At 35.2% G+C, this 26,069-nt stretch overlaps 1 protein-coding gene across 1 annotated transcript in view; it reads left to right on the top strand.

Annotated features, from left to right (window-relative positions):
* LOC145680958 (uncharacterized) overlaps nt 1-26,069 on the top strand; it is a gene marked incomplete in the record, with an annotated part of 264,706 nt that overhangs the window by 19,403 nt on the left and 219,234 nt on the right. Inside the window, 4 exon segments of the mRNA XM_081752173.1 lie at nt 8,721-8,903; nt 12,213-12,334; nt 15,445-15,573; nt 23,460-23,605. Coding sequence (XP_081608299.1) covers nt 8,729-8,903; nt 12,213-12,334; nt 15,445-15,573; nt 23,460-23,605 — 572 coding nt within the window.

Below are 26,069 nucleotides of genomic sequence, written 5' to 3'. Positions count from 1 at the left end.
ACTTGCCTGATATTCCCGTCGATCCTCTTCCGATGACTCCGACGGCGAGTTGTCCTTCCATTGGTGCGCCTCCTTTCCTTTCGTTGACAGATGTAGAAATTATGAAAATTGAAGTCCGGTGCGGTACACACAAGAATACTGATGTTTCAGCTGCGATGAACTTAGCCGAGACATGAATGCCTTTCCAACTATGGAGACGTTCTCATATAATGTTCAGTAACGTATAGAATAAATAATTCCTTTTTACAGATTAAAGTAAGTAGCAGACTTCTAAACTCGAATTTCTGAATCCGCCGACTATATCTTTGTCGTTACAATATCAAGCTTTGACTCCCTCTTCACTAACCTATCCAGTTAGTTTTGTTAACGCTTCTCTCAGGCCATTCCCTTTCAGTTCGATGAATTACTGCGTCGGTGATGAAAAGTTCAAGTAACGTAGTTAGACCCCAAATAAGATGTGATAGGAATGCGGATAAAGGAAAGAATCTGCTGTTTTATTAATTAAGAAATATACATGAAGAAAAAGTCAATAGAAAATAGAAATATTTCCGTGTCTGTAATCTAACTAAACTTTAGTGAACTGAAAGAAATGAAAATCTAACTTTAACATTGATTTGATGATGAGAATTTAAAGTTCATAATTTCGAATAAATAATGATTGTAATTTTCAGTGAATCAAGTTTAGGATGTTGTATCTCGAAATTTGTAATTATAACATTACATAATTTATCGTGAAAACACGATACCTGTACATGGTATCAATGATGGTTACAGGATTGACACTGAAAAAATGTTAGACCAGGTTGAAACAACTCTCAAAACGGACAGTATTAAAGTAAATGTTGACCCATTAAATGGATAAATATGCCTTAATTTCATTCGATTTCAAACAAATTACCGTGAGTTTTTTGGAAGCATAATTTTAACATAGTACTAGTTCTCTCTCTCTCTCTGTATATATATATATATATGAAACTTATTAAAGAAGTTCCTTCACTTGTCCACTCGATTCTGTACGAATCTATGAAGTTTCATGTACACTTACATAGGCACGACAAAAGGAACACACAAATGAGACTGAAAGAACATATTCGTAGTATGAGCGATTAGTACATTATCGTTAAAGTGGAATTGACCAAAACACTATCTTCCATTCAAAGACAGCTATACGAGACCTTTATTCAAACGAAGGAATCAGAATTAAACTCCGACATGGATACTCTGGACAGAAGTTGGAATAACTTCATTGCCACCTTCACTGTTGTAAGCATTTCAAAAGAAGCACAAGGTTGTAATGTTTGTATACGGTATAGCAGCAAGAAGTTTTTGTGCACTAGTGTTGTTATGATTACTGCTGATAGCAAAGGATACCAACGTAATAACCAAGCTCGGGAATCGAACTTGGAATCCATCCAGCACCCGTACATTGACAGCTTCGCCAATAACAACCTGAATGCATACAAAGCTATCCGCACACACACTGTTACCACGCAAATTGTGATGTGATTCAAACAAAACGATTTTTTGTTCCAACCCCACCACAAACAACCGCAATAAACCACAATATTAAGAGTTACGTTGAAAGAAAATACTTCAGCAATTCAATTCTGTTATATAGAACGCAGTATAAAATCTAATATAGGCAAACTGTTCACATAATGATCCCGAGGAGAATATTGAAAAGAAATAACATATATGATTCAATTCAATGTATTGTCTACTTTCATACGTAAGATTCTACATACTTACACAAAGGTTAAAGAATATATATATGTTAAAGATTAAGTGTTCGTAAGTGGTCTAGCATTTTGCAGGTTTCACTGTTTCGTGTCCATCTTTTACAATACTGCGTCATTCTTCCCGCTTCTCAGACAAAGTCCCACCCACGGGTCTGGAACCCAGGCGTAAATTGAAGTCTCGGGCACCACTATCATACGAATTTTTATTCATTTCGTCTGCACGTGTACTTTCATTGGCTGGAGCATTATTATGACATATAAGCAAGGTATGTGAGAGTACGTTATCACAGGAGTTCCCACGGATTAGGTTCAAACGTGAATAAAGAGGGCATTATTACTTAAAATGAAAGGAAACGCAAAAATGAAGCGAAATGACCTCCTTTAAGTCCATTGCAGAAAATAAGATGAATGGTCTAAAAATTTGTTCATAATAAAGATCACTATAGTGTTAATATTTTCAAAAATCTTGTTGTTTCGTATGCAGTTCTATACATCTTATCCGCACTAAAACTTACCAATATCTTGACAATGCCGACAGTTGTCAGCGAAAATTCGATGCTTAACATATTCATTTAAATAAATGTACATTTTTACATTGAATTGTTTATTCAGTGAGTCTTTTCTCGATTTCTGTCTTCTTCTGCTTTTGCATCTGTAAGCTTCTTCGGAGAAATTGTACGGCAAAATCTTGACTTTTCTCTTCTCTTCCTGCTGTTTTTACTGTAGAAAATAACTGTACTGTACTGTAGAAATGCTTATATTCCAAGACAGTTCGTAATGATTTATAATTACTACTCTTTACAATGGTGTTACATATTTAATCTTAACTCTAAAAAATAGCATGTAGAAAAAAAAAAGGAGTTTAAGATTTAGTGATTTAGTCGTAAGAAATTTAGTCGTACGGAAGCAGAAGTGAGCGAAATATTCTACACAACTCAACGTTTTATATATATATATATATATATATATATATAAATCATAGTTCGTAAACTGAAATCCGTAATATGTTTCTTAAATTAACATATCAGGAAGCAAGGTGAGTACCTTTTGAGTTTATTGAAAAAATTGCACTTCAAGCGGTGTACATTATTACAAAAGAAAGCTGAAGAAAGAATAAAGGCAAGTAGGAAGGTTTTCAATGAGAAAAGCAAAAGGCTAATACTTACCGCAAAACATATATAACAGAATTTCTTGTACATGTCACAGGAAGCGCTTTCGGAAGAAACTTTTTCCATCTTCGGCCTGATAAAGACTCAAAATGGATTTAAAAACATGAAGGAAAAGTTAAAAAAAAAGTTAAAAGGGTACGGTATGTAGAAAACAAATCTGTCAAACTCTAAATGCATGGGAATAGTTTAAGTTTCGACACATGGGAATAGCTTTCAAGAATGGTACAATGACAGTGAGTGACTTTTCCCATGTGTTTAGTGTTTGACAGAAGATTTGTTTTCTACATATCTTAACCTTTTAATCATTTTTTTACTCTTTCTTCATGTTTTAAAATCCTTTTTGAGTCTTTAATAGATCGGAGATGGAAGAAGTTTCTTCCGGATTCGCCACCTGTTACATGTAGAGCAAATTCTGCTATAAATTTTTTGCGGTGGGTATGTCTTTCGTTTTACTTATTGAATACCATAACCGCTCGCAATATAAAGGTTTTGTTTTGTTAGCAGTGAACCTTCCGGTTTTTTAAGTCATAGAATTAATAAATGATTACTACTCTAGAGATGCAAGGACTCGAAAAAAAAACTGCTTTTTTGAAAAAAAACTCAGTTTTTTCTGCTTCGCTTTTTTGCTTGGGAAATTTTGGGCTTTTTTCAAAATTTTGTTTTAAATTGATAAAGCAGACTTTGTTTTGCTTCTCTACACCACAAAAACTCATTTAATTAGTGCAGGAGTTTTCAAACTTTTTGCAGTTGAGACTCCCCTCAACCACCAAAGTCTAAATGGGCCTCCCCTGTCAAAAATGAAATGTGTCAACAACATAAATACATGTGTCCCTAAAAGAAAGACCATCACTATGAGAAACTATGTTTCATTTATTAATCACTAATGAAAGTATCTCATTAACACAGGTAGTCTGCATTGTACACACTGACTACATCTTTTAATGTTATTAACGGTGTTGATAAATTGTGGTTGTCAGATATTTATGATAAAATTGAAAAATATGAGTAGAGAGGGAATTTAAATAATAAAAACCGGCACATTTAAATGTTGACCGAAGTCAATGGAATGTATGAGCTTGTTTTGAGTTACACAATTTTTTAATCTCGGCACATATTTTGAAATGGCAAGACGCAAGAGGCTTCGACCAATGAAAATAAAGCAAATAAGACTACTTGTGAATGGCGGTAGTACTTCAGAAAAGATTAAACTCAAGAATCGTCCCAAATAATAACAGAAAATTAAGAGAAAGAAAAATTCAGCTCTTATGGTTTCGCGCGAAATTCCAGAGGCATTTAAGAAGACATACTATTCTACAGAGATAAAGTAGAAGATCGTTAGTGGTCATCTAGCAAGCGTTATAGACGTTTAAGCCAAAGGTGAAAGGGTCACCCCTGATCGTATGTGGAACAGAGGTGATACATAGGCTTAGTCCACTATGTATTACTAAAGAAGAGCGCAGACTTCAGTATGCGTTTTGCACTGTAAATATGTTCCTTTGTAGGATCTTAAAAGTCCTCGCGGCTTCCCTGACAATCTTCGGCGCCTCCCCAAGGAAAAACCCTTGAATTAGTGGTTGATGTAGATAATAATATAAAACCTTTAAAATAAACCATGAATTTCAAAAAGATTTTTCAAACAATTTTAATTCTTAGCATATTTACATTATGAATTCCAAAGGATTAACCAATGTATATAATAATTTAACCTCTTATATACAAAAGGAAGTTAGTTTTTTTTTTTTTTAAATGATACACAAATAACTAGCAAAATTGTATGTAGTATTTTTACTTCAAAATATCACACACCTTCTTTCTGAAACAAAATAAAGTAAAACATGAGAGAAATACATTTATATGATAGTCTTAAAGGTTAACTTTCGTATACATTGTATGAATATTTCGAACAAATTTTTCATTCATTCATCATTTACGTAATAATCTGTTACCACCTATCAGGTGCTTCGGACTGCCAAATCGGTTAAGTTCCGAATTCTGTAATGCAGTGACTATTCCTTAAGCTTGTTCAGAAACGGGAAAGTACCAGATTTTCTGTTCATGGGTCATGTTCATCTGAGCGTGTGATTTCGTAGGCTCTAGAATATATAACCACCATCACGGTTCACGGCGCCCTGAAAGAAGAAAAAGAATCGCGTCGTTCCTATTTGAAGGCAAATTCTGATGTAGTTTGGAGCGATAAAACTGAAATAAATGCAAAACCCCTGTTTAGTGGTGTCCTGGGAATTAATCAAAATGCTAGGCTATCTACAGAGTATTCCCCATATAAAGTGTTTCAGCTATTTTTACCGATGAAGTTTTGTAGTAAAAAAGTTGAGTTGATTTTGAGTTTAACGCCCCGTTCAGCAGAGGCGATATGAGACTTGGACATGCTGATTAACGTGGAATTCAAACCACATGAGCTCCCACCGAGAATAGTAGAAAAAGAAATGAATAAATACGCAAAACAGCAGATTGAGAAAAAGAAAAATTACTGAAACAAAACTTTGTTTTCAAGTAAAAGCTTGTTACTTAAATTGAAAACAAGAAATCTTTTACATTGATTATTCACATGTGCTTTTTAGCCAGGTTTACGCGATTTTTACAAAACTACGTAAGAGCTATTAGTATGTCTATCAAATGATGAAAGAAGATGTTTTTTCTGCTGTTTGACTTATCACTGTCAGTGCTCACATACTGTACAGGAAGAAAGCAGAAAAATAAATCGTACTTCGAACTTTTTATGTGAACGTAGAAGAAAAACTGCTGCATTCAGGAGGCACTGAAATACAGGGACTATCCCAGTCTCCACCCATGGAAGACTGGTAGCAAAGAGCCATTACCCATACAAAGTTCCCCTAATATCCGCAAATCCTAATAAAGGAGGACAAAGGAGATGCAAAGTGCGTAGCATCCGCACGGTGAAAGAAGTTTTTAATAAAATATTAGCGTTTACTGTGTGATATATGAAGTTGAACTTTGTGTGGGGAAGTGCTTCGAAATGTACAACATTAAAGAGAAAAACTGGGACTCCTAGATCTGAAAACAGATTTTCTGTGAAGTGTAAACTCAATATTACATATCAACTAATATTATATTATATCATAAACTTCGTGAGTGTATTTGTTTCGGTGCAAATGTCTTTTGTACTGCGTGCAGTAAGTGAAAAACTGACAAAAAGCAACACATTTTCGAGGACCATCACATGCAAATGTAAACAAGGTAAACAGTTCATTTCTCTAATTGTAAGTAATAGGTATGTTTACTGTATACCCTGTTAATTTCTCAGAAATTAGTTTAAAATCTTTGGAGATATGAAATTTTAAAAATACCTTTGCAAAGTGCTGGACAGTGTGAGTGACAAGTTCAGATACCCGTCGAGTTAAGAGTGTATACGCACCACGAAAATGTAGCAATGTGGTACTCCGAATAACCTGCGATAGCGAAAGGCGCAGAGCAGAGAAAATCGTAATGTCATATTTGTTATTGTTTATCTTTTAAAACAAATCGAAACAGTTTGGTTGAAAAAGGGACTTTAAGATCTTTCTAAAAGTTTTTTTTTTTCAGGTTGATAATACACCGCAGCAATTCAGAGATAATGATGTCTCACTTTTTATTGAATAACAAGATAATTACTACGTGTTGAGCAATGAAATTTTCAGAACTTACAGGTAATAGATGCATCTATCGTGCACAGGGAATAATTTAATGTGATTTCCTTTCCGAGATATAGTCCTGTAAACTAGTCTACCAAAAAACTACGATAAAATACGCACTTTTTCATTAATTCCTATTTGTTTCTCCTACACAGTACAAAGAAATTTTTTATGTCTTAAGTGAAAAGACAACATTCCAAAAATTCTAACAAGTTACAACAATGCAATGTAAGTTTTGAGTAAACGTCAGGGCAGCTCCGCGAAGTCAGGTGCCTATCTTTATGAAATGGATAGTAAATATCAATACACAGTCCATTTCTTGGTTTGTTGTGTTATAACATGTTAAAGTTATTACAGTGAATTGAAGTGAAAAATGGAAACGGGGGAAAAATAAAAATCACCATACGAGAAATGCATTCCAACATTAGAACAACTATATATAAAGTTTATTATTTTTTTTTTAAGAAAAAAAGTGGATTGGACTCAAATTGCATTTAATAAAACAACGGAAAGAGCTGGTTGTGCGCTAGACAGAAATTCGAGAACTGATTCAACTATACTACTCAAAATACATGCATAATTCTACACTGTAGATCAGTGGCGTAGACAAGAAGCTGACGCGCTCAAACCCACCCTTCTTAGCATAGTGATATCAAAATTTTGATTTTGCTAATATGCAGTATATTTATGATCGCCGATAATACGACTTACCTTATAATTTATCACAAGTATTGTACAATCATATTAAAAAACTTACTTCCCAGAACCTGCTTTTAACCCTACATAAGATTTCAATAACTTAGTTATTTACTGTGTTGTTTTGGGGGAAGGGCTCTTTCTCGGCAGCACAGGCATCAAAATTTACCGTCCGCGGTTGCGAGTACAGAGCATTAAAAAAAGAAATAGGTTGCTCATTTTCTTTTAAATTTTATTGAATTTCTGCTTAGCCGAAATGGTTAGCGCACGCAGCTTCGTATTTAAAGTGCATGGTCATTGGTTCTGCTCCCAATTGGATCACTAATATTTTCCGATGGTGACCTGTCACCATGAAGAGCCACGGTGGACCACTCATCTCTGGAGTGTGAGATACCAGATTTGATCCCAGCTTGCACCAAATGGGGCTTGTGGTTGAAAACTACCATTCCGTCGATTTTCTCGGATTCTCCTGTTTTCCACCCGCTTTCTTTATTATACCATTTCGTTCATTAGTATCGTCTCCTTTGGGCTCCAAGCCGTAATCGTGGGACCAAAACTGAAAGATTTAATTTCATTTTACATTATCATGAGGCAATTGGAGAACTACATGAATTAAGAAGTAGCGAACTTACGTCCAGAAAGCCAGAAATAATGCCACCTGTTTGCTTATTCGCTGACCATACATCATCTTGAATGTGCATCTGGCTAGCCGTAGTATTTCATGAATTATAGGGACAGTGAGTTCAGTACTTCTTTCTGTTAACTAATTTCATCAGTATTTCAAACCCGTACGACTAAAGAGAACTGAAAAGAAAGTGACTTGTTTGTTATCTGTCTCTCTTGCAATTCGACTCATCTCCGTGTACTGAAATACTGTGATGTCGCAAGAGCACATGAAAGTTGTTCGGCCATACGGCGAACATTTCAACCGGTGACTCATGATCAGTGCATCTGTTTATATATATGTACGTATTCAGCGCAAAATGAAAGTATGTACACGACTGCTTTCATTAAATTTGATTCGATGAAGCATATCCTTCTGATTTTCTTGAAAAACTGCATGTGAAAGAAATCTCAAATAAAACCAGTACCTCGAGCAACCCTGCCATGTGGCTAACGTCACTTGTAAACAAGGAAATTAGTTCGCAACTTAGCCGCATGTACAGATAAATCAAACGAGTAATACATGCGCTAAACTAATAACATAATTTCTTCAAAATAAGATCAGCGTATTTCACGGTGAGTATCTGTTTATCCGGAGAAAAGGACCTAACTACGTTTGAAATAATTGGCATTTATTAAACTTTTAACATTTCTGGAACTCTTCAGGGATAAGAAATTTAAATATAATTTACTCTTTCTGATAACTAAAATAATACTCAAAACTTCCAGTCAAAATAACTTCTTGTTTCCAGTTTACAATAAAGGCATTACTGTTTGTATATAATTATGTTCTTGTGTTGCAGAGTTTACAATGCCAAGGCGTAGGGTGAAAAAATCTTCAGATAACAGCAGTGAAGAGTCAGATGATCATAGTAAAGGAAGTGCAGTAAATGGAGTTAATAGTAAGAGGATTCGAAGAACATTTGAGAATCGAAGAGTTGAACCTTCATTCAAAGAGCTTAGATATCGAAAGAAATCATATCCAGGTAAAATTCATTTTGTTATAAATAATTCAGTACAACATGCTCACCAAAATAATACTTAAAGTTATTTGGTTTCTCCTGTAATGGTTATTCGAAGGAAAATAGCTTCCAGCCGGATCTCCAAGGTAGGTCCACTACGGGAGATCTAAAGAACAAAAGATAGATTAGAATAGGAATGTGGAGCGTAAGAGATCTTTACAAAACGGAACGAGTTCGACTTAAAGTAGAGATAGGAAAGGCTAATGTAGATGTGCAGCGACTCTGGGTGTAGATGGACCGTGAGTAGTACTTGGCAATGAACTAGTGCACTTTCTTCTGCATAATCGATTTAGTTAAAGTGCGGAATCCTACATTTGAATGCACTACTGAAATGGAGAGTTATAGTTCGGTATCATATAATAACGAAACAAGAATGGAAACAAATAATTATTAGTTACGAATTTTAAGTTCTGAGTAGACATCATTCTAAAATAATAATAAAAAAAAGTATTCTAATTTCTTTAACTCTTTAAATTTTCTTCATTTCTTTGACAAAAGGGGGCGCGGTGGGCTCAATGGTAGAGCGTTCACCTCCGGTGCTTGGGGTCCCTGGTTCGATCCCAGCTCGCGCCGTGTGGACTTTGGTGCACAAGCACCGTGCTCGTGGGTTTTCTCGGGGTTCTCTCGTTTCCTCTCACTTTCTTCATTCCACCGTTTCACTCATCTCATCATTACCGTCTCCCTTAGCCTAACCGGCATAACCGTGGGGCGTAAAACTTAAAGATTTCATTTCATTTCATTTTTTTCTTTGACAAAAATATATTATTCATAGTCTTCTCGTTCTGAAGAGATTGTGATACGAATTATCAGACATAAACATTTTACTTTGAATTTCTGAAACACAAGTTGACTTAATTCGCGTTCAATTTGCGTTGGGTCTACTAGGAGTACGCCAGTTTGCGTTCGGTTTTGCATGTTGTTTCATGGAGGCACAGTATTTTGCAAGGTGTGAACCAAGGGTATTGTAGCACGGAAAGGAGAAGGTATGAATTTTCTGATGAGCTACCGTTATGATAATGAAACCTGTAGCTACTGATCCTATATGAGTCATTCTGTTTCAAGTCAACCAATGATGAAAAATTTATGTCTCAGATTTTGATAACTTTGTACATTGAAAGACATATTTGCGAATAGTTATTTCCCAAAATAAAACTTTTCCAGCTGTCATAGTTAATTAGTAATTAATTATGCAATCAGCTTCAAGGTCACGACTCAAAAACAGTTGATTTTTCGTTTTATTGCTTATTTCAATGGTCATAAGAGCTATAAAGCTAGAAATTTGCATCCGCATCTAATTTTTCCTGAAGATTTCAAATCTGCTATTAATACTAATGAATATTGTATAGGTGTAGAGTTATAGCAGTATTTATAGTCCCAAGTTCGAATTCCGGAATAAGCATATGGTGAAAGTTGTACATGTGTGCAATTTTAGCACAGAGTTAAGAAATACCTATATTTCGTGTTAACCAAATTTGGTTTTGGGTATTTGAACCCAACGAAATTCTGAATATGTCTTGCCTCATAGCGAAATTCTGAAATAATGATATAGGCTATTTGATACTGTATAATTTTTATTACAATTATTCCACACAGTCGCCTACAATTATAGCAAAAAATAACAGTTGCCTTATTTACTAACCATCTAGCATTATACAATGTATCAATGTTTATTGAAATTCTTGAATAACTCGTTAATTTTATTAACAGTCTCATGTGACACGCTATGTGATCTTCCACTGGCTGTGATCTGTTATTTATGTTATCTGTTGAGTCAATAAGAATACGATATCGTCAGTTCCAGGCTAGTGAAAAGTGGAAGCGGACCCTGCAGGGTGTAAGAACTTTGTGTTGTAGTCTTGATATTCCTCAGAATATTCCATTACCATCCCAATCGACATTTGCAGTCATAGACATACGCTACAAATTTTCCTGGATCCAAGGCTTTTACTTCTGGTGCCTTCTGTTTGTGTTGTTTCTCTACCCAAACTATGTAGGTATTCCATTGGTGTAGAGGAAATTAGTCCAATTTTTAAACTTATTTCACTGTCAAGAATGAAAGCATGATTATTTCTTGTTCCAAGTATTGTTTTCACAGAGATAAACATATTTTCTTGAGTCGTGCGATGCTGCTGAATATCTTCAGTTGATACAAACAAAATATCTAATGGATGTGATATTAGATATAATCATATGAAAGAGCCATATGAAGAATGTATTAATCCCTTTCAAATTAATTACTACTGAAAATTTTATTACATATTAGAAGTTTTATCTTGGCCCTTAGGTTCAAATACCCAAATCAAGTTTGGTTCACACGAAATATAGGTATTTCTCCACCTTGTGCTAAAATTTCACACAAGTACAACTTTCACCACATGCTCATTCCGGGGTTCGAACTTGGGACTATAAATGCTGCTATAACTCTGCACCTATACAATATTCATTAGTATTGATTTCAGATTTAAAATCTACAGGAAAAATTAGATGCGGATGCAAATTTCTAGCTTCATAGATCTTATGACCATTGAAATAAACAATAAAACGAAAAATCAACTGTTTTTGAGTCGTGACCTTGAAGGTAATTGCGCAATTAATTACTAAACTATGAGGGCTGGAAAAGTTTTATTGTGGGGAATAACTATTCGCAAACATGTCTTTCAATGTTTAAAAAAAAAAAAAAAAAAAAAAAAAAAAGGAATTTTTATCATTGGTTGACTTGAAATAGAATGACTCATATAATTCCCTTAAATTGACTGTAAAAATTTAAAAGTATAAACCAGGAAATGTTTTGCTTATCTTTGCATTAATTCTGTGAAATAAGTAGAATAATGAGGAGAGAGATAAATCAATTATAAGAAATAAAATGCATATGAACAAAGAAATTCTTAAAAAAAAAAAATAAATAAATAAATAAATAAAATAAAGAAAACGGAAGTAATTAGTAATTTTTTGGTGTTTTGTTTTTCGTATAGGACATCCGAATTTATTCCCTAGTGGAAGTACATACTCAAACCCTTTTTAAATTAAACCCACTGCTTCTAATGTCTTTGTCGTCAGAAAAAAGAGGTACGTTTAACCCTCCCCCCTTCCCAAGGAACCAACTAGCCATGAAAAAAAAATAGTTTTTAATATATGTTTTCAATATCGTATTTGACATTGAAGGCAGAAATTTGTTTTATAATGAAACGAAATGCATAGTATAGAAAATGATATAATAGAACTCTTGTTTAAGTGATTGTCATCTCGTTTCTTAAGGAGTGTTTTCATTTACAGATATAGAAAAGGTGCTGCAAGAACGAATTGCGTGTACAACATGTAATGAGGTGGTATTGAGCGATGTTCTTAATGGAAAAGATGTTTATGCACATCCAGCTCTGCAAGTGCTTCTTTGTAAGGTAAGCATAACAACAGAATGATGAACACGGGCTTGGTAGAAAAACACAAGAAAACAATGAAATTTAAAGTATAGCGATTTGAATTAAATATCTTATAAAATATGTTCGTCATACTTTACCTTACGGAGAAAGAAAAACTGTAGAACGTAATGATATTTACGATATGTCTTAACAGTGAGCGCAGAACTAATCCACTGATTCCTAAATTGTTCACTGTCTGAAAAAAAGAAAAGAAAAAAAGAGGGGAGTGGGCTTAATCAAATATTCAAGTTTAAGTGCTTCATGAATGAAAAACTTACATGTTCTTTATTATCACTGTTATATACAATATCAAAGTGCAACCGTTTTCCTGAGAATTAACACAGCCAACACACTGCTTTGATATTACTTAAAAATTGCTTGATATAACTGCAGATGTTTATCGACATCAAATAATGATAACCTATACTAGTTTTTTTTTTTTTTTTTTTTTTAATTCTTAAAATATCTAACACGATAATTTAATTAATTCAGCACTGGTTGTTACTATGATGTATCAAAATATGTTTATTAGATTGCAGTCAAACTCCCTTTCTACTCAGGTATAGCTGAATAAAAACAGTTACGACGTATCGATAATAGGAAATAATTTTCCGATGTATTTAATGTTTCTTTGACGTAAGTAGATCTTATTCCAACTGAAAATGCATCATTTGAAGATCATGAGTCTAGGCAATTTTGTAATAGGCCTATATTATTTGTAGAAATAGTGTCTTGAAATGTCGTAATAGCTAAAATTAACTTTTTGTGGCAAACAAGTACGTGAACGACGAATCAAATAGTATTAAGAAGTTCAGTTTCCATGTAAAGAGCTATAAGATAAAGAAACATACGTGACCTTATTCAAATAATTCACGCATGAGGGAAATGAATATTTTATAAATGTGTGTACGAAATAATTGGTTTTTTGTGTGGTTTAGGAAATCTTGGGGATTCTTTCATTTATATTTCCTTCTTGTGGTGAATTTTGTTTCGAAATATTAATTGAAATTTGTCGTCCTGCACCTCTGGTAGTATTTAAACGCTGGTAACAGTTGTTTAAACCGTGCACATGATCGTCAGGTAAACAGCTAGTTGATTACCTAACAACTGCTAGCGTTTTATTGATCCTGTGTTTTATCATCTACAGGATCATTGCTGATCATTTGCTTTATCTCAGAACCCATTAATTAATTCTGTAAATTGTTGACGGAAGCCCGCGAGTACTTGTGAAAGATCATCATAGCAGATTTTGCCTTTTTATTTCCTGTAAGTTTTGTATTCTCTTTAATAGCTAATCAATTACACAGATCACTACATGTGTATAAAAATAAATGACATTAAAGTATTTCATAATTTACCTTATATTTTAAGACTGTATGTTTGTACATGATACTTTGCAACAAAATATACAAAAATTAAGATGGATTTTTTTTTTTTTATTCCTTACATTACTAAAAATTACAGATTTGCATTGATGTGATCATAGATGAATTTTTTAGCTAACAGAAAAGGCTAGCATAGACAAAATTACTCGTACGTTACCATAAAGTAATAAATTTAACCAAAAAGAAGTTGTTAGGTGTTAAATCAGGAGAGTACGGACAATGAGTCATTAATTCGATATTTTGACTGGACAAAAAGCCAATAGTTTGGTATACTAAGTAGTAATTGTCGTTTTCATGGTGAAGAGTGATGCGACGATTTGAGTTTGTTTTACGCAAGTCATTGGTGACTTCAGGCAAACAAATTTTGTATACCACATGTCTGGTATAACCGAACAAACAAGCAATCATTTGCTTGACAGAATTCCTCGAACGAAAACTTTTTGTTGGTTTCGGCTCATATTGAAACATTCAAACAGTAGATTGCTGTTTAGTTTCTGGTTCGTATGAATAGATCCAAGTTTTGTCTGTAGTACGATGTAGTACATCATATTTGTCTTACCTTGGTTGCATTTTTTGAGCATTTCTTCGCATCAATTGACATGAGCTTTGATCAGATAGTGTGGGATCCAATGGTTTGAAAGTTTTCGTGCGTACAGGTGACTATACCAAATTGCTTTCATGTGAATGTTCAAGAGTGCGTGAATCTCACGATATGTCACATATTGATCACTCTCAATCATTCATCACTAAGAAATGTGCAACCAGACTGGAATTCGGAAAACCAGTTGTACACAATCCTATTGGATGATACTTCGTCCTCAAAAGCCAAATAAAGTCGCTCGGTGCATTTCTTCGGTGTCAAACTAGATATGAAATCATTAATAAAAAAAAAAAAAAAAAATAATAATAATAATAAAAAAAATAAGCACGGAAATGTTTACGGGAGAGTTCCATTTCTCACACAAAACTACTTCAAACTGCTGTGAAAAATAAACGAATGGGCTTAAACAAAGATAATTTAAGCATAAGAAGATCCATTCTTCCGAATTTTATGATCTTGGAACACTAGCGCCACTGTTAATTTGCAGAAACTTTTCCAGCTGTCCTCGTGTACGATTTTCTAATTCTGGTACTATTTTCTGTGTGCAAACACGTTTTTTAAGCATGTGCATGTGCTTAATGTGTTATATATCTATATGACTTCGTTCCTTCACTATTCATTTCCATTCTTTTCGCATCGCAATATAACGTCCTTTTTTTAATGATTTCGACAAGGAGCCCGCCGCTGATCTAGCGCATGCGCTTGTAGTGTACGGAATTCCTGGTTCGATTTCTGATGAAAGAAACTTGAAATTCGAATGCATTACGGTGGTTCGTGTTCCACCTTACACTATAGATCCATGCTGGATAGCCTCATGCTGGATAGCTTAATTTCAGTCCAATCAACTATTTTTTGGCGAGCAGTTCTATAGCTTTTGAACTTTAGAACATTTTAATCTTTCGCATAGAAAATACAGTTCTTACTCCTTATGAACATTAAATTATAAATCTTCTTCAACGTGAAAGATGCAATAATGATGCATATTGCATCGGGAGTGAACAGATTTAAAGCAGAGAATTATATATGTACAAGGAAATATATAAATTCTAACAGCTGCAGTATATATGTACAGTTCTTCATAAAAGTATAATTTTCCTTTTCAGTCGTGTGTATCATTTTATGGGGATGGCGAATTCTCCGGGGATGAAGATGGAACTGATAAATATTGTCGTTGGTGCGCTCAAGGTGGAACCTTGTATTGCTGCAGCAAATGTACATCCGTTTTCTGCAAAGTAAGTTCAGTATTATTTGTATTGTTTAAATAAATGTTGTAGGCTCAAAAAATTTTATCCGGAGCCGAGAATAAAATAGAAATACTTACTTTTGATTTTTTTAAAGGTCCGAAACTTAACATAGGTAAGGGTTGATTCAGCAAGGAAGGTAATAATTAAAATATAAAATAAAATGATTGGTAGTAATTAAAAAATCTATACAGTATTGGCACAACAACATAAACGTTAAGGTAAGCTGGCTAACTGTCCCACATGTTTTTAATCCTTAAGGCAAAAACTGCAGCTGTGGGGAGTACAAGCACAAAACAATAACTATTAATCATTTTCAGTGTTCGGGGATTTCATTGATTCTTCAGATGAAAAACTCTCTCTTGAAATGTACAAAACACTTGTAGGAGACTCAAAAGCATTAGCTGCAAGTTTTCGATATTTCCCTGACCCACAACGTGGTAATGGTTGAATTGAAAATCTTTTCAGTAATGTAGAAATCCATGACACACAAAATATGAATCTCTCTAGCACAGAACAAGAACAGCTATTGGAAGTATCCTGCGATACTTAATGGAAAAACGTTTTCAATGAACTTTGTAACTTTTGGTTGCGTGTGCGCTGTAAGTATGAAGAGTTGTCTAAAAAGGCGTTGCAACATTTGATGCCTTTCCCTACTACTTACATATGTGAGCAGATCTTTTCTCCCCTTTGCAGTATTAAAACCTTAAAGCGAAATCGTCTTAATGTGGAATCGGACTTAAGATTGATGGTGACTAAACTTATTCCAGATTTCGATGCAATTATGGAAAAACAAAGAATTTCATTCCTCACATTAGTGATCCCACATTCAAGAACATTGCTTATCAAGTGGATTTAGAAAAAAAATGCATTATTTTTCTAGATCTTTTTCTTGTCTGTGGTAATTCTATTGTTAATTGGTATATATTTTTTAATAACATGTGAAATTTCAGATAGCATTGCAAGGAGTCCACAGATCACTTTCCGAATGAACAGGGGGTCCGTGTTATCGGAAAGTTCGAGAACCACTGCTCTAGAACAATTTGAGGTATTAAATTGGTATAAACAGCATTGTGATTTTCACGTCTATTTTAAGCTATCCATGCAATTGGATGAAGTACTTATCTACATAGTTGTTAGAAGTAAAAAGCTTTTGAAAAAAAAAAAAAAAATCAATTTTTCGATCCCTTGTATCCTTGTTCAGTCGAAATCCTTGATGGAATTATTATAGTATTAGACATTAAAGTAGGTTGTCCCGCGCGGTTCACTTGCGTTGCTACTGCTGTAGAGAAGACCAAAAGTTGAATGTTTGTGATACTGTAGAGTCCTTAATTTGTAGTACTTAATAACAAATGTGGTACTGTAAGTTTTTGTTTGACAAATAGATTTGAATACGTAATAACCTGACGTAGTGCCATTTGAAAAAAAATATAACTTTTGATTGGCAATACTGTTAACTTGGAGATAGATATCACAGAGTATGTCCAACAATGTCCGCCTGCCAATATTTGCGTAGTACAAAATTTCAGCGCTTTTGTTTTTTAGTTTATAAGCTACAACGGCGTATCAAGATAAATAGTGCACCCTGTATATTATTATTATTATTATTATTATTATTATTATTATTATTATTATTATTATTATTATTATTATTATTAAATGTATAACAGTATAATATCGAGCAACTTACATCAACTATGCTATAGAACTTACAACTTGCATGCATATAGTTTCACTGTATTATATTTCCTTGTGACCTTAATCAATCGGGCTAGTAAGTAGGTCTGTCAAATCTTCATGCATCATCATGCATCTTGTGAAAGGTTGCAAATATTAACTCTATAATAGGATCTTTATCATACTCTTTTGTAATTCTTTGAGTACCAACGAAGCTCTCTGATGCTGGAGCCGACGAACTTTATTATTCAAATGACATAAATCCTGTGTGCTACTGTTGTGCCGGAGTAAGTTGTATGGGAAAGCACAATGTTCTAATGCAAATTATTACGGAATTTTTTTCAGGTTTTTTGTGTTTTCAGTTTAAAATATTCATGATTTCTTACGATTATAATCTTGTATCGTTTCGCATATAAAGGATTGTGGAAATTCCATCTCGTTTTGCACTGAGGATAAATCTGCATTGTTATCGGTAATTGAGTTATGCAATTCAGGCTGCTAAGTCGATGTGACAGTTGCTGAAATTGGAGAGGTTTTGTGCGTTACTGCATCGTAAATTGGGTTTTATTGTCACTTTTACACACAATTCATGGCAGTGATTTACATGACATACATGATTAGTGTATCTGATTTACTTACTACAGGGTGTCCAATATACCTAGTCTAGCCATAAATACAGTTACAAACTTTTGGTTTTGGCAGGTGACAAGGTACAATTTAGCTCAAGGTCAGCCCTGGCCAGTGTGTGTCGAACAGGGAAAGAGAATGGGTGGATCTGTTTCGCTTAAGCATGGAGTAGGGTAAGTACGAAAATAGAGTTGCAGTGTTTGCCTTACATAAGGGTGGAAATTCACCAAGTGAGATTTTTAAACTGCTGAAACATCTGAAAATCAGCAAAAGATTTGTTTACCGGACAATCCAGCGGTTTACTGAGACTTGCAGTGCACTGACCGGCCAAGGGATGGTCGTCCTCGCAGTGTGAGAACAGTGACAGCTGTTAAAGCAGTGGCTGCTCGTGTGCGGCGAAATCCACTCCGGAAGCAGAAGATCATGGCACGGGAGCTCAACATGGCCCCAAGATCAATGTCCAGGCTACTTTCCTAAGAACTGAAGGTCAGAGCTTATCGGCGTAGTACGGGGCATTTCTTGACACCACAACTGAAGCAGGAGAGGAAACTGAAAGCAAAACAGCACCTACAGCGGTATGCCAACAATGGACATCGGCAAATCCTCTTTACCGACGAGAAAATCTTTACCATTGAAGAGAGCTTTAACCGCCAAAATGATAGGATATATGCGGCAAGCTCTCGAGAAGCTCGTGGGAGAGTTCCTAAGGTTCAGAGGTCCCCACCCCTCCTCAGTCATGGTGTGGTGGGGGGTGAGGTATGAAGGCCACACCAGACTTTACTTTTGTGAGTAAGGTGTAAAAACAAGTGCTAGGGTATATGTGGAAACTGTTCTGGAGCCTATTGTGAAGGACTTGAGTGACACCATGTTTAACAGTGATCACTGGTCCTTCCAGCAGGATTCTGCGCCAGCTCATAAGGCAAGGATGACACAACAGTGGTTGGAGGCCAATGTACCAGATTTCATCTCCAGTGCTGAGAGGCCTTCTGGTAGCCCCGATTTAAACCCTCTGGACTACAAACTGTGGGCAGTGTTAGAAGACATGGTCTGCAAGAAAAGACACCCTTCATTTGAGAGTTCGAAGCGTTCCTTGGTGGCAGCAGTGGCGGATTTTCCGATTGATACTCTCCGTACTGCAATAGATGACTAGCCCAAGAGACTCAAAACCTGTGTGCATGCCAATGGTGGACATTTTGAAGTTTGATAGGTGCCAATTGTAAAGAATGTTTGAGGTTATAGCATATTAAAAGAAAATTGAAAAATCTCAAACCGTATTTCATATATTCACAAAAAAGTGTGTGACAAAATTTATGGCTAGACTAGGTACAATGCAACCCGGAGTTTGGGATAGTAGAACTTCTGAACCTGAAGTGATACACGAATAATGGTTATACCAAACTGAAGCCTTGTTCATGCATATATTTTTAAACTAGGAAGCAATGATTGAAGTACACTAGGAACCACACAGGCCAGATGTAACAGAAGGTGTAAATAATTTTTTTTTTTTTTTTGCAAAACATGTAAATTGACTCATAACTCATACGTATGGATGTTCTGTCGTTAATTTTCAGTTTGTTTAGTTGGAGTAGCTTGGAAACTATGGAGCAGAAAAAAGAATTTTTCATTTCCACCGATAACTAATCGGATGAAGCCTCTGTAAGGGGGGAGTAGGGAAATCGTAGTTTTCATAAATTAACACTGAATTGGCAACTTTGCTGATGTTTCAGTGCATCAAAAGGTGTGTTAAGGATCTGTCTACATTATGCAATTCCTGAAAACAATGAAAAACAAACTTTGAAATTATCATGATAAAACGTTTACTTACATGCACCCGGCAACACTGCTATTATCAGAAATGAGTTACCAGCTCTACAGCGGATGCTGGGAGCGTCCCCTGTTTTGATTCAAACAGTGGTTCACACGTTTCATCAGGTTGGCAGCAACTTTATGAAGATTAGAAGTATTAATGTGTTCTCAGTGGCACTGCGAATGTTCGTTTCCAGGTCTTGAATAGTTCGAGAATTGTTGTATACCGTAGATGCGGGCTACTTGGACCCAATTTTGCAACAAATTCGTTCTTTCGGCCTATTTTCATCCACGAAAACTCGAAAGTTATTGTCATAACCCATATTAAGTGGAACTACAGGCTTTATTGCACATATCGAGGACAGTTTTAGTTACATATATTGAAAACAAAGCACAGGCGATTATTGTAAAAAATGGGTCCAAGTAAGACTCGCGTTCGGGCTACTTGAACCCACCCCCATATTTTCCTACAGAAAACCATTGAAATCTGCTCTGAGACTAAGTAGGACGTAGGTGTTCCAAGAACAACACTTCTTATTTACTGCAAACCACAAAGAGAACATGTTAAGAGGTACTATCAAATATAATGATTGTAATAGCTGATTACGTTTTCTTCTGCAGCTGCACGAGCCCTATCTATATTAGCAGCGAATTTAGTCGTTGACTGGAGGTGCATTTTCTAAAATAACTTCACTCAATCTCGACTGGGAAGATTGTCTTAGAAAGCAATGACAGTTCTCCCATGCATGGCTAAATAGGACTTCACAATAAATCTGAAATCAAGTTAATTAACGAGGAATCCGAAATCAAAAACTTTATCAAGATGACTAGCGAAGGCTAATTCTTCTTCTTCAGTGAACACTTTCAGATGGCTTGGATTCTGCCTTGACCTATTCTTTAATCTTCTTTCTATGGTGGAACGACTTATCTTGAAGTGAGCTTCTGTTTCTTTTCGCGACATTTTCCCCGACTGTATTGCTGGTAAAAATTCTTCAAGCTGTTATGAAAAATCAGCATATGTTCGACCTGCAGGCAAACTTTTATATTGATGTACCATTTTGTACCGGTATCCTTAAGGAAACAATGAAAAGTCCTTACTTGTGTGACACGTGACAACAGACCTTTATTTTTCATTGATAAAGATAACAAAGGATGGGGTGGGATAAAGATAACAAAAGATGTGGGACAAAATATCCATGTTTTCCAGGTTATATGTACCCACTTCATATACTGTATAATGCAATTACGCACACGTCTTATTGTATATGAGAAAGTTTACCATGTCAGTGTCATTAACCTATATGTAACTACTTATGTGTTTACTTAGCATTGGTTCCACTTCCTTGCAAATAGTGTCCACACATAAAAGTTTGGCGCTCAATAAATACACTCTTTTCGTCATCGACCTTTCTCACCAATGCTGCTCAATCGTAGCCTACCACAGAACTAGTTTCAATGTGTGTACTTCTGCATTATGATCCCATCTAACGGATCTAACTCTGAACTCACTCATTATTGCATTTCATATGGGACTTTAAACGAGTTTTTGGTATGGGTCCAAGTAGCCCCTTAAGGGTCCAAGTAGCCCGCAATTACGGTACCTCTTGTTTTAAATAGCCCCATAGAAATGAATAGCAGTGTTGCCGGGTGCATGTAAGTAAAAATTTTATCATGATAATTTCAAAGTTCGTTTTTCATTGTTTTCAGGAATTGCATAATGTAGACAGATCCTTAACACACCTTTTGACGCACTGAAACATCAGCAGGGTTGCCAATTCAGTGTTAATTTATGAAAACTACGATTTCCCTACTTCCCCCTTACAGAGGCTTCATCCGATTAGTTTTCGGTGGAAATGAAAATTCTTTTTTCTGCTCCATAGTTTCCAAGCTACTCCAACTAAACAAACTGAAAATTAACGACAGAACATCCATACGTATGAGTTATGAGTCAATTTACATGTTTTGCAAAAAGATTTATTTACACCTTCGGTTACATCTGGCAACACTGTGTGGTTCCTAGTGTACTTCAATCGTTGCTTCCTAGTTTAAAAATATATGCATGAACAAGGCTTTATTTTGGTATAAACATTATTTGTGTATCACTTCAGGTTCAAAAGTTCTACTATGCCAAACTCCGGGCTGCATTGTATATTGGAGACCCTGTATAATGGGATACTCAATTATTTTTAGTCGACAATATAAATACGCTCCAAAATCTCTTTGCAAAAGTACATAAACAGAAAACCTGAATGTAGTTCCCCGTAATACTGGCAATGATTTTATGGAGGTGATACGACTTTAAGAAAATTTATATGATTTATATATTATTTTGCTTGGGTGCTTACAAAATCATTCTTTGCGCTTCAGGTAGCTTCTGACAGATTGTGAAATGTTACATGGTCAAAATTAAAAAGAATTCAATAGTTACAAGTGTTAATTGTCTTAATATCTCATATTTTATTGAAATATTTTGTTCTGTATAATCAGAAGCTCCGTAAGGAACAAACTTAACACAGACAGCGTAACATTAAACACGTCAAGATGAAGCAGATAATTAAACTTTAAATGTAACAGACCGAATTATAAGTCAATTTTTACTCTCGTCCAAACCTACTAATACATCTTATTAATATTTTTGTATTTACCCCCAGTTTACTCTTTAAAGCAAATAACAAACGCAATACAGTGATCATAATTTCCGCCAACTAAAACTAAATTGTTATTGTGTTTGTTTTCCGATCTGAACATCAAGAATATTATCAACAGTCAAATTTGTACGAGTTCTAAAAACTGAAATTTTAACGTAACATTGAACTGTATAAGAAGAAGAAAAAATGTTAACTCCCTGCATAATTAGGAAGTTCTTTTTTAAAGTACTTACATGAGAGATAATTTTCGACGTACACTCATGTCCAAAATAATTGTCGCATATCTATAACTGTCTTCTTGTAAGAACGTAATTTGATAATGATTTTGCAGGGTACTTTTAATACTGATACTATGTGTATAATTGGGAAATGCATGTTTGTGGTAAATTTCATAGGAAAAGAATTATAAATACGAAAATTAGAATGAGTAAAACAAAATATTGCTAAATGGACAAGAAAGTTTTGTTTTCGTTTTATTGTTTTTATTTAATGCTCTTTTGACATGAAATTTGCTACATACATGTCTTTGCCAATTATACACATACTAACATTATAAGAAATACCGGGAGAATTCGTTATCAAATTATATTAATACAATAACATATTTATAGACATGCGACAACAATTTTGGGCATGAGTGTACATTAGTACGTGAATTGACAAAGGGGTGAGGAAAGTTCGTGTTTGAGGACTTGATGCAAGTAATGTAAGCTGAACTGGCAATCATTTAGTGTGTAATAGCTTGCAACACATTAAGAGAAAAACAGTAGTCCATATCATCTTGTTTATTGTGGTATCCTTCTTTGATTTCTTACGCTAAAAATTTCAGAAATTGTTTTTGCTAGAAATATACAAATAGAAATACTTCTGTATGTTCTTCAGAATTGAATTGTGATAATTTTATCGTGCAGTGCTCGATCTTGCTCTTTTTCTTTTACCTACAAGCTTTCCCAACATAGTCAAGAGCATATAACCTATTTTGCCTACGTCATTCAATGGATATGGGAAGAAGGAAAGAGGTCAAAATATGGTAATGTAATAAATTTACTTTTGCGGTATCGCTTACTCTTCTTTCTACTTCGAAACTGCGATTGATTAGATTATACTATTTTCTCGTAGGCATGCATTAAGAGAAATTTGACGCGGTCTTTTCTTACGGAGATTGAAGCTGAAGACTGGCAATGCTTTGTATGTGATATTAAACCTCTTTGGGCTCACAGAGCTACATGCTGGGCAGCAATGGAATGTTCAAAGTTGAGAAGAAGGTAAGTTTCTACAGTTTTATTAGGGGAAATAATCATTGGCATGTTTCATGGAATTCATCTTGTTTTGTTTTACTCAGTTTTTCCTTAATTAAGTATTTCGTTCTTTGTGTTGCGGACCTTTTCCTCCTGTGTTTTAACTGTTCTATTAATCTTACGACAATGCGTATCTGAACATCTGTGACAAATACCTATACAGCATCTGTGGCATACCTCTACAAGCTGTTTTTGATAAGAAATAGTTAAGAAAAAAAAAAAACTGTCGATCATAGCCTTGTATCTATGAATACATTCTGTAATTGCGACGAGTTAGTCACAATTGAGGAACAAATCACGAGAGAAATATGAAATCAATCACGAAAGGAAGAGCAGCTCACCTTGATATGCGTAAAGAAAGGGAAAAAGTGGATTCAGTATGTGATTGAGGGTAGTCAGTGTCAGTGCTACGTATGCGTATGTGTAGTCATCATTGATGACCGTATAAATATGTTATTCACTATAGGTACATAGCTGAAAGTTTCTGTATACAGTGACTCGCAAGATTTGAGTAAGTTACAGGTGCTAGTCATAAATATCGTCATGTGCATTATGAAGATTTGAGAGAATTAGTTGCCAGTGGGACAATCAGCAGAGATAAACTGTGAACTTATCAAATTACGTGACCATCAGAATTTTGTAGTACCAATAAATATGCGAAGAAGTTATTTTCGTAGTCCAAAGAAATTAGCAAGAAAGTGAAAGAGAATTTTGAAAACAACTGTCCACATTTCTTTTCAAACAACCATATTTTACTGGGTATAATATTCAGGCAATACGTAAAATTTTGATGTGTTAGATCATGATGGGGAGGTTTTATAGACTTCATGTTTGATGTTGAAGGGATGAGTTCATCGGTACCGTTAGAGAGAAATAAACTCTATGACATCATGGAATATAAAGTTGGTTAATAGTCGCAAAATTAATGTGTGATGTGCAGCTGGAAAAAGAGACTTGCTTTATCTTTTTTATTTTTTTATTTTTTTATTATACTATTGTTATGTGTAAATTGCGACTGCATATTTCTTTCTGGAAACGTTAGAATGGTAGCCTGGGTCTTAAATATCGGTAAATGTCATCTTCTTGTTTGATGGACCCTCTTAACATTTTGGTACGGTCATCGGGATATCGTAAAATTAACATCTTAACAGTGGGCCCGACTATGAGCGTGGATAGCCTGCTTTCATGATTCGGAGAACAATTCCTATGGATTTCTGTTTTTAGGTTATGTGAACCAACGTCTCTGTCATGTCAGAAATTTCTACTGACGCTACGTGGCCCGTCACATCGAATGCTTTTGGTAGTGCGTTGTAAGATCCTTCAATCTCCTCTTGATGTCTGTAGAAAGACACGAAAGAAGTGCATATTGAAATTCTACATATACTGATGGAATCGCATTTAATACCCATTATATATTGATTCGAATGAAATTCACACTACAGAATGCAAATCTAGGGAGAATGTGCTAGTAGTTTCAGTGTCTTCGGGCAACATGAGTGTAGTTGTGTGTATATTACAGTTTGCGTCCGCAATGCTAGGACGAAGCGAGAGAATGCCCACTGTGCAGTTACGTGATTTCAGGCGTGGCCGTACAATGAAGCTGGAAAAGGCAAGGTAGTTTCACAGAATTACCACTTGCATAGGCCATGAGGAGCGAGTGGTCCATCGGTGATGTTCACTATGTGATTGCAGGAACACTAAACATTCGATCATTAGAGATAAGTTTAAGCTTTCGCGTTCATTTCGTATGATTACCCATATCCAGCTTATCGTCAAGAACTTCTTCGATGCTGTCGGTAGAGACTGCAGTGACGAGGGTGATGCAGAGGCGGTAGTATTCAGGAATGAGTCATTTCTGTCTTGGAAACAGTATCTGTCGTCTACGTATCTCTAGATGTTCAGGTGAGCGGGAAAATAGCATGTGCTCGCAGTCGTGATACAAGAGCCACACTTGGCTTTCTGCAACGGGAAGCAATAAGCTATACCTTCTCGTCTCTTATTTTTATTTAGGGGAGTTTAATTGGTGTGTGTTGCATTTCATGACGTTGACAGTTCTGTCCCCTGATTTAGGACACTTCGTGGGGATACATCTCCAGCAAGGTACAGCATATCTCCGTACCATCAGGACAACCTATAGAGAAACGATCATGAGATGGTCCCTAAAGTTTCTTATAACGTGCGAAGGGAAAAGGTAGCCCCTACTTTGATGCTAATGTTACTAACCACGGACACTCAGTTTTACATAATTAAGAAAACTGTCGTTATAGTTACACCGAAAAAGTCTTGACACGTGAATAGTGGCAATGCTGCTTCGTGCTGTCAGAGACCTCTTGCTGGCTTCTCTATAGCGTACTCTGCTTGGTATAGTCCGTTTTTCCTGGCTTTCTAGATATTGAGACTTAAGCCCTATTGAACACGTTTGATCATAACG

This window comes from Thermobia domestica, chromosome 3 (genome assembly GCF_964235325.1).
Source record: "Thermobia domestica chromosome 3, izTheDome1.hap1.1, whole genome shotgun sequence".
Taxonomy (NCBI): domain Eukaryota; kingdom Metazoa; phylum Arthropoda; class Insecta; order Zygentoma; family Lepismatidae; genus Thermobia; species Thermobia domestica.
The sequence above is the reverse complement of the archived record's forward strand: the minus strand, read 5'-3'. Positions and strand labels throughout refer to the sequence as shown.